Here is an 8,431-nt window from a genome sequence, read left to right on the forward strand (position 1 = left end):
CCTCATGGAAAATGCCATGTACCCACCAGGGTGGTACCTGTCCCTTCAATGTTCAGGTCGCCTTGGTCTTGGGGCTCCCCCACTGTGCTGAAGAACTGAGTTTACAAGCTCCATGTGCTGCCTCCTTGTCACTAATGGTCTTTGGCCCCAATATGATATTTTAGGCATCTCCACTGCCTCTACCAGGTTCCACCCTGATGGATGGAGGAAGGGAAGTAGATTCATGAGTCTGTGGTGCTGCCTCCTTGTTAGTTATGCCACTGGGTTTTGCTGCAATGAGAGAGGGAAAAGGATCCAGCTTCCCTAGGCAGGGACCCTGCTTCTGCCTCTCTTACACTGCAGGTCATAGTGTGAGGGTCCCAGCCCTACTCTTCAATCACTACTGTATAACTGGGCCACAGTGGTGTCTGTATCCACTGCCCCTGTCTTTCTCCCAGCCTGCTTTCCCTACTCCTTCCAATATACCCACCTTTAGCTATGCCAATGCATGAATCTTTCAGGTATGTTTGTGTGTTGAGCACAGGAACCTTTGCTGAATTATAGTTGTTCAACTTGTTGTAAATTTAAGGGGAGGTTCAAAGAGATATTGTCACTCTGCCATGATGCTGATGTTTCAAAGATTGTTTGAGACTTAGACATTACTAAATTTAGGGGCTCTTAGGGTGGGTTACAACATGGAGCATGTGGCTACTTCTTTCCCTTAAGTTTGCACAGCCAAACCCAATCAAGGTACTCAGCACAATACGGGGCATTTTTGGGTAGGTTCTCCTTGAGAAGGCAGTTTTAGTTAACAAATACACATACATATACATGTGTTTTCTAACCTATGGAAAGTTTGTTAACATTGTATTATTAAATTTAATAAAGTGTTAAATAATATGTAGTTTGCAGTACAATAATCTCAAAAGAACATAGTCATTCAGCTATATTTATATATTTATAAAAACATGTTTGAAATACCAGAATATTAATAGCACTTACTTGTGAGTGTTTGAATTTTGGCTGATTTTTATTTTCCATTTTGTATATTATTCTTTTTCTGATGTATTTTATATTGTAATTTAAGAAAATATTTTTTAAAAAATTTTCAAAGCTAAAAGCCAGTTTCTTCTCAAGTCACTTAGAAATAAAATTAAATACCCACATTTTATTTTGTCTGTTTTATATATTCACATTTCTTCCAGTTATAGAGTCCATCTTATTTATTCCTTGCTTGTTCCATCTCAGGAGCTGCTACATCTGGCCAAGGAGACAGTACTAGGCTGTTCTGGAAAAGACTGGGAAAACTGGGGCTAGAGATGGCACCAAGGTTTTTGGAGAAAGAATTTTACCATCTCAGCTTCTTTGAGAGTTGGATTTTGCTCCAAATGCAGGCACAGTCAAAGTCTTGCTCAGAAGAGCAGTTTACAGTCCTGCTGAAAGGATGAAAGATCCACAGTAAAGCTCTAAGGGCCTACCTGGTGTTGGACCAATTAGGCCTGTGAGGCCAAAAAGGAGAAAATCTGAGGTCTGCTGGTCTCTAGTCTCCAAATCTTCAAAAAGAACTAGACAAGACTGCTGTAGAACAAAGGGAAAAGGTGCTAAGGAGGAGACAATCCATGAAGGCATTGTCAAGACAAACTCATAGTTCACTGCCAGAAAGATAAGGCCAAGAACAATCCATGAAGGCATTGTCAAGACAAACTCATAGTTCACTGCCAGAAAGATAAGGCCAAGAATAAGCTGAATAGAGAGTTGTTTAGGGAAAGAACTTGGTAGTACTGAAGGGATTGTAGAACAATATAAGGAGTGTGACCTGGATTTTTAAAAATTATTTTTAATTTTTCAATTACAAGGGTTAACTTGGTTCATAGCCCCTCCATGTACTCAGAAGACTGGTAGCTGCCCTGCCAGCACCCAAGGAAGACAGCACGCAAAGCTTTCAGCAGTGCCTACTCCCAAGGACATTTCCTGCTGCTCCCATGGAGGTTCTCTGCTCCTGTAATTAAGCAGCACATCTTGCTCCCATCCATTGGAGAAGGCGGCTGCTCCCCCAATAAGATAACCCCTCCCTCTGCTCGTGTGCATAAAAACCTCTGCTTACTCTTGGTCAGCAGTTTTATTCCTGCAGCTTTGACTAGCCACTGCTGAAGCTTCCCTACCTTGTGAGTAATAAACAGCATTTCTCATACCTCTGGTCCTCCTGGTGGTTATTCTGGAATATCTAAACCCAGGTGCAAATTCCAGACCTGGGGCTTCTGTGTTACAAAAGGCTAACATCATGCCCCAGACCCACTCATCTCATGGAGACCATCCCAAATCTGCAGTCTGGAGTAAGTTCCTGGAATTTCTTCCCAGACTTTTTTCTTCCCAGACTTTTTTCTATGAGTGATGAGCATATAATTTTGTCACAACTCTGTTAGAAGTTGAGCCAAGTACTATCCCTGATGATACTTTTCTGACAGACATAATGAGCTTCAGAGGAGTTTGCCGTTTATATGGCTGGTAAGTGATTAAAGCAGTCCTCAAGATCTGCACAGCTAACTCCAAATCCTGGATCCTTTCCAGTGCCCAATGCTAATTTAATTTCCCTGAATGAGCCACAGGCTTTTACATGGTCCTAAAACTGGACATTGACCCAGTAGTTCTAAAGACCTTCTTCTCATCGTGTACCTCTCAAAAGCTGTTTCTCTACTCCTGACCCATGGGATTGGGGTGTTTCACCAGAGCTTGTGGCTGGGGCTGGGGCTAGGGCTGAGAGAGCAGTCTCGCTGACTGTCCACCCAGTCACAGGAGGTTTTGGGATCTACAGAAGGCTTTCTTTATTTTACTCCACCCTGAAGGAGCTCTGTCCCTACAGTTCGTGGCCTAGTTTCCTTGATAAACCTAGAGTCTTTACAGTATCCTTCCCACCCTCTCCCTCCTTTCCCATTAGAATCCAGGAGAGGAAGAAGCATCTGAATCTTCCTCACCTAGCACTCTTCCTGTTTTTGGATTTATTTTGATGAATAGAGAGTTGTTTAGGGAAAGAACTTGGTAGTACTGAAGGGATTGTAGAACAATATAAGGAGTGTGACCTGGATTTTTAAAAATTATTTTTAATTTTTCAATTACAGTTGATATTCAGTATTATATTGGTTTCAGGTGTATAGCATGGTGGTTAAACATTTATATAACTTATGAATTTATAACTTATATAACCCCCAGATAAGTCTAGTACCCACCTGGCACCATACGATATTATTGACTGTATTCCCTATGCTGTACTTTACATCCCCTTGACTATTTTGTAACTGCCAATTTGTACTTCTTAATTCTGTCACCTTCCTCACTCAGTTCAAAAAAGAAAACTCACTTATAAATAAGGATGCAGAAATATGAAATAAATATTAGCAAGTTGTATGTAGCTACTACTTGTGATGATATGATCATTAAGAAGTGTTTATAGAAGGAATTCAATGATTATTCCATATTAGGAAACCTATTAATGAACTTTTGCACAATAATAAAGAAAAAATATCTTATAACCATCATGATATATTAAAACATATATCATGATGTGACGAAGAGCAAAGCTTCTTGATTCTGGTAGCCCTAGCCTAAAGTTCCATCTTTGTACCTTTTAGCTCTGCGACCTTGGGCACGTGGCTCGATCTAAATTTCATTTATTCATTAGTAAAATAGAGTTGTTATGAAGATTAAATGAGATAATTCAAGTAAATTTTTGGCTTGTTCATGTTTTTTCAACCTTTTGGCTTGTTCATGTTTTTTCAACCTTTTCTTTAAGTTTTACAAAGCTTAGTTGTGTCTCCTTGCTCACTGTGAGCTGAGTGTGCAAGGATCTTTCCTCATTTTTCTTAGGGGTGTCTCCCTCTTCTATCGATGCCTCATTTGCTCCATTCCTAATGCTAACTTAATCCTAGTACAGTGTCCTACAAATATTATCTATTTCACACATATCTGATGATGTAAAGTGAAAAGGAAATAGGGGAAGTGGTAGGCCAGTGATGCTGTTAAGACCAATGAGAAAGAAAGCCTGGGAGAGCAGATGGACTCTCTAGTTGGACTCTGATTCCCTGAGGGACAGGAACATCTAATGGAAAGGATACACTAAGCTACTGTTTGGCATGATTGCAACTGGTCTTCTGGAAGAAGACATTGGACATGTCCCACTTGTGATATTGAGTGCCACCACCTCACTGTGCAGGGCCACCAAGCCATTGTCAGCCTCACAGGAGTAGTTCCCAGAATACTCTGCAGTCAGAGAGAAGTCAAAGGACATTTCTCTAGAAGGCAGTGAGATGTTCCCTAGGGGGACATTTTCATGATAAAAGCATTATAGAATCAGGGGAGATGCTCTCTTGTCCTCACAGTGGAGCTCCACCATGTCTCCAATGAAGACTTGGACCCCAGAAGCCCTGATAGTGAGGAAGGATGTGACATTGGGACTGATAGAGGCAGTAGAATCCATCAAAGTGTCTCTTCTGCTGGTACAAACTTATAACCTGCCCTGTACTCACTCAGGGTCCTCACAGTGTCTCTACAGCCCCATGAATTCCTTCCCACTATCTCACCTCTCAATCTAATGCTGCAGAGACAGTTCCAGCAGGGCTTTGACAATCTCTGGTGAGGAATTCTGGAGAATATGCCTCTGGCCATGTCACATAACCTGCCTTGTGTCATCCTCCTTTAGCTCCTCTGCCAATGTTGCCATTGCCACAGCCACCACCATCATTGTAACAACAATCTTACCATGTTCTTAACCTCTTCATGGCTCTGTTCCTTGTCATCCTTGGAACATCCTCACTGCCACACAAGGGAACTGACGCTAGTCTGGGAATTGCTGGCTAATTAAGTGAGCACTACTTACTTTTCACAGTGATATTCACTGTCTTAGTCTGGATGAGGTCATGGCTATTATCAGCTGTACAGAAGTATCCCCTGGCATGGCTTTCCCTGATAACAAGGATCTCCAGCTCTGATCTCTGGGATCGCTAGCTTTTCCTCCCCAGACTCTCCTTTATGTCTTCTCTGTGCCAGGAGAATGTTTCCCCTGTGCCTTCAGCCATGGAGCAGACAAGGACCAGCATTTTTCCTTCAACGGCCTGAACCCCTGGGACTAAGTCTCTAGGAGCACTCCAGATAAAGAGATTCATATGTGAAAACAAAATGACAGGTGAGGATAGGATGTAGAGGCTGGTACCACCTGCTGATCATTATGGCAGGTGGAGTAGGTGGAATCAAATGTTTAAGCATAAGAATTTTTGGTGAGGACGAAGCATGCTGAAGGCCATTAGTCAGGACCACTTGCAACTAAACAGTCTAAAAATCTGAACTTCCACTTCCTCCACACTCATTAGCCCTCTCTAATGACCGTAGCCCACAGTAATCTTGCTCCCTCCTGATTTCCTGATGAACTTCAGGCAGCAAAAGTGGTGGGAAGAACATGGGCTATGGAGTCCATACACAGCTCTGCCACTTATTCGTTGCATTGTCTTGGTAGGTCAATTAATCTCTCTGATCCTCAGCTTTCTTAAAGATAAAGTGTGGACAATCATATCAACTTCACAGAGTTCTGATAAGATAAAATGAGATACATGTATAAAACACCTAATACATTGCAGATGTTCAGCAATTGGTAGCTATTATTCCTACCACTCTCCACTGGCAGAGTTGAGATAGAAAGTGTAGCAAGGTAGTTAAAAGGGCATACACTGCCACCAGAATGCTTCGGTTCAAATTCCAGCTGTGCCACTTATGTGATGGGTTACCTTGGGCAGGTCACTTAACAGCTCTGTGCTTTTAGTTTCCTCATGTGCGAAATGGGGGTAATAATAGCACCTACTTTACAGATACTATTTACACTTCAGTAGTATTCACAGGGATGCTGGAACCACTGAATATAAAACTGTTCTGAGCAATGCTTTGTACTTGGTAGACTTTAAGTCTTCCCCTCTTCCGATATTTCTCAGAATCAGAGGGGTTCTTCTAGAACTGAATATAACAGCTTGGGTTTAAGCCTGACATTTAGAAGCCTTTAATAAGATCTGGGGATTCTTATTGTTGTTGCTATTATTATTATTAGTAGTAGTAGTAGTAGAAGTAGAAGTAGTAGTAGTAGTAGTAGTAGTAGTAGTAATAGTAGTACTTTATTTCTTTATTGTTCTACCTGGGTTCCTAGTTAGGGTTCACTCCTTGCAGACAGAGACCATGATTTATTATTTCTTGGTTTACTATCATACCTCAGTGCTATTTGCACAGTAACTACTCCAGAGAGAAATTAATATTGCTTTTCTGACAGGAAAAGCAAAACTATTGAGAAATGATGCCACTGTAGCAATTAATAGAGCAAAGCCTAGACTGGCCACTGTAGCCCCATATTCACAGGGATAAGGGAAGCACAACTGCAAAGAAAACCCAAGGTTTGGCCAGGAGCTACTGTTGTTCTCTGCCTGTCCCAGCCCTGGCAGCCCAGCCACTAATGCTCACTCTGCACATGTTTATAAGATTAATGATTCCACTTCAAGACACTGTCATTGTTATCATTGCCTCATACCAGTAACATTTTGGGTCTTCTTTCCACTAATGCTGAGATCCAAAACTGATGAGCTCCAGTCTGACTTCAGGGTTTAGCCGTCCCTGAAGAAAGAGTACTGAAGCTGGGTCCCTGACCTTTCTAAAGTGAGTCGGGTGTCACAAGACAGGATCACTGAGTTCCCCTTAGTGGGTTGCAAGAGTTTGGCTGTATTACCAGGTGCTGGAAACAGCTCTGGAGGAAAGAGACTACAAGTCAGTGAAATGTGGAGTTTCTGCTTTGTCTTCTCAGCCCCAGTGAGCATGACACATAGACCCAGACTCAAAGATGCACATTCATCCACAATTTCTCCCTCCCTGGAGGGTCTCTCCTGCCCTGTACCCTGCTCCTCACACACAGGCCCTACTTTTTGCCAGTATTCTCTACTTGAATAGTGAGACCCTCACCTTGCATAGTGAACCATACTGACCTTGTTTATTCTGTCACATCTATAAATAACAACATTCTACCTGCCACTGTCACTGGGTCTTGTATTTGAAATGATATAGCTTGAGGTGCTATACTAAGTGGATATTTGAGATCCACCCTTGTAGTAAATGAGTTTCTGTATTTTATTATTTTCTTCCCCAGAGCACCTCACCACTATCTAGTCTCTTTCATAGGCATAATGTGGCATCTGGATGCTCAGCCAGTTTGCAAAAGATGCAAAAATATTTATGGCATCAGTGCTGTCCACTCTGTTCCAGTACTTTACCTTTCGTTCATAGGAGAGAGATAGTGCATACACATACACAAGAAGCTGGGCAGTATGGAAATTGAAACAATCATCAAAGACCTACCAAAAAGTAAAAGTCCAGTAACCAGATGGCTTCACCAGCGAATTCTACCAAACATTCAAAGAAGATTTAATAACTATTCTCTTCAAACTCTTCCAAAAAAATTGAAGAGGAGGCAATACTTCTCAACTCCTTTTCTGAGGCCAATATTACTCAGATACCTAAACCTGGTAAAGATAACACACAAAAAGAAAACTACAGACCAATATCTCTCATGAACACAGATGCGAAAATCCTAAATAAGATACTAGTGAACCAAATAAAGCAACATATTAAAAAGATTATATACCATGATCAAGTGGGCTTCATCCCAGGGGCACAGGGATGGTTCGACATATGCAAATCGATTAGTGTGATACACCACATAAACAAATTAAAAAATAAAAATCACATGATCACATCAATAGCTACAGAAAAAGCCTTCGACAAGATACAGCACCCATTTATGATCAAAACACTTAACAAAATTGGTATAGAAAGAAAATACCTTAACATAATAAAGGCTATCTATGATAAACCCTCAGCCAACATTATACTTAATGGTGAAAAACTAAAAACCTTTCCTCTAAGATCAGGAACAGGAGAAGGCTGTCCACTATCACCACTCTTATTCAATATAACATTGGAGGTTTAGCAAGTGCAATCAGGCAAGAGAAAGATATAAAAAGCATTCAAATAGGAAATGAAGAAGTCAAACTGTCACTATTTGCAGATGACATGATTCTCTATATAGAAAACCCTAAAGACTCCACAAGAACACTACTAGAAACTAAGCAAATACAGTAAAGTCTCTGGATACAAAATCAACATTTAAAAATCCATAGCATTCCTATACTCTAATAATGAAGTGTCAGAAAAAGAAGTGGAAAAAATAATTCCTTTTGCAATTGCAACAAAAAGAATAAAATACCTAGGAATAAATCTAAGGAAACATGTGAAGGACCTATATAATGAAAACTATAAGACTCTATTAAAAGAAATTGAAGAAAATATAGAAAAATGGAAAGATATTCCATGTTCTTGGGTTGGAAGAATCAACATAGTTAAAATGACCTTATTACCTAAACATCATACAGATTTA

The 8,431-nt window shown here is 40.7% G+C and overlaps 1 protein-coding gene across 1 annotated transcript; it reads right to left on the bottom strand.

The window, feature by feature from the left end:
- Nucleotides 1-3,924: 3,924 nt before the first annotated feature.
- On the bottom strand, nt 3,925-5,135 carry LOC120598341 (Fc receptor-like protein 2). Its single transcript, XM_039857115.1, is given in 3 exon segments — nt 3,925-3,989; nt 4,153-4,427; nt 4,843-5,135. Coding segments are annotated over 3 exon segments (633 nt in total).
- Nucleotides 5,136-8,431: the final 3,296 nt, after the last annotated feature.

This window comes from Pteropus medius, unplaced genomic scaffold, assembly GCF_902729225.1.
Source record: "Pteropus medius unplaced genomic scaffold, Ma_sr-lr_union100, whole genome shotgun sequence".
In the NCBI taxonomy this organism is placed as follows: Eukaryota; Metazoa; Chordata; class Mammalia; order Chiroptera; family Pteropodidae; genus Pteropus; species Pteropus medius.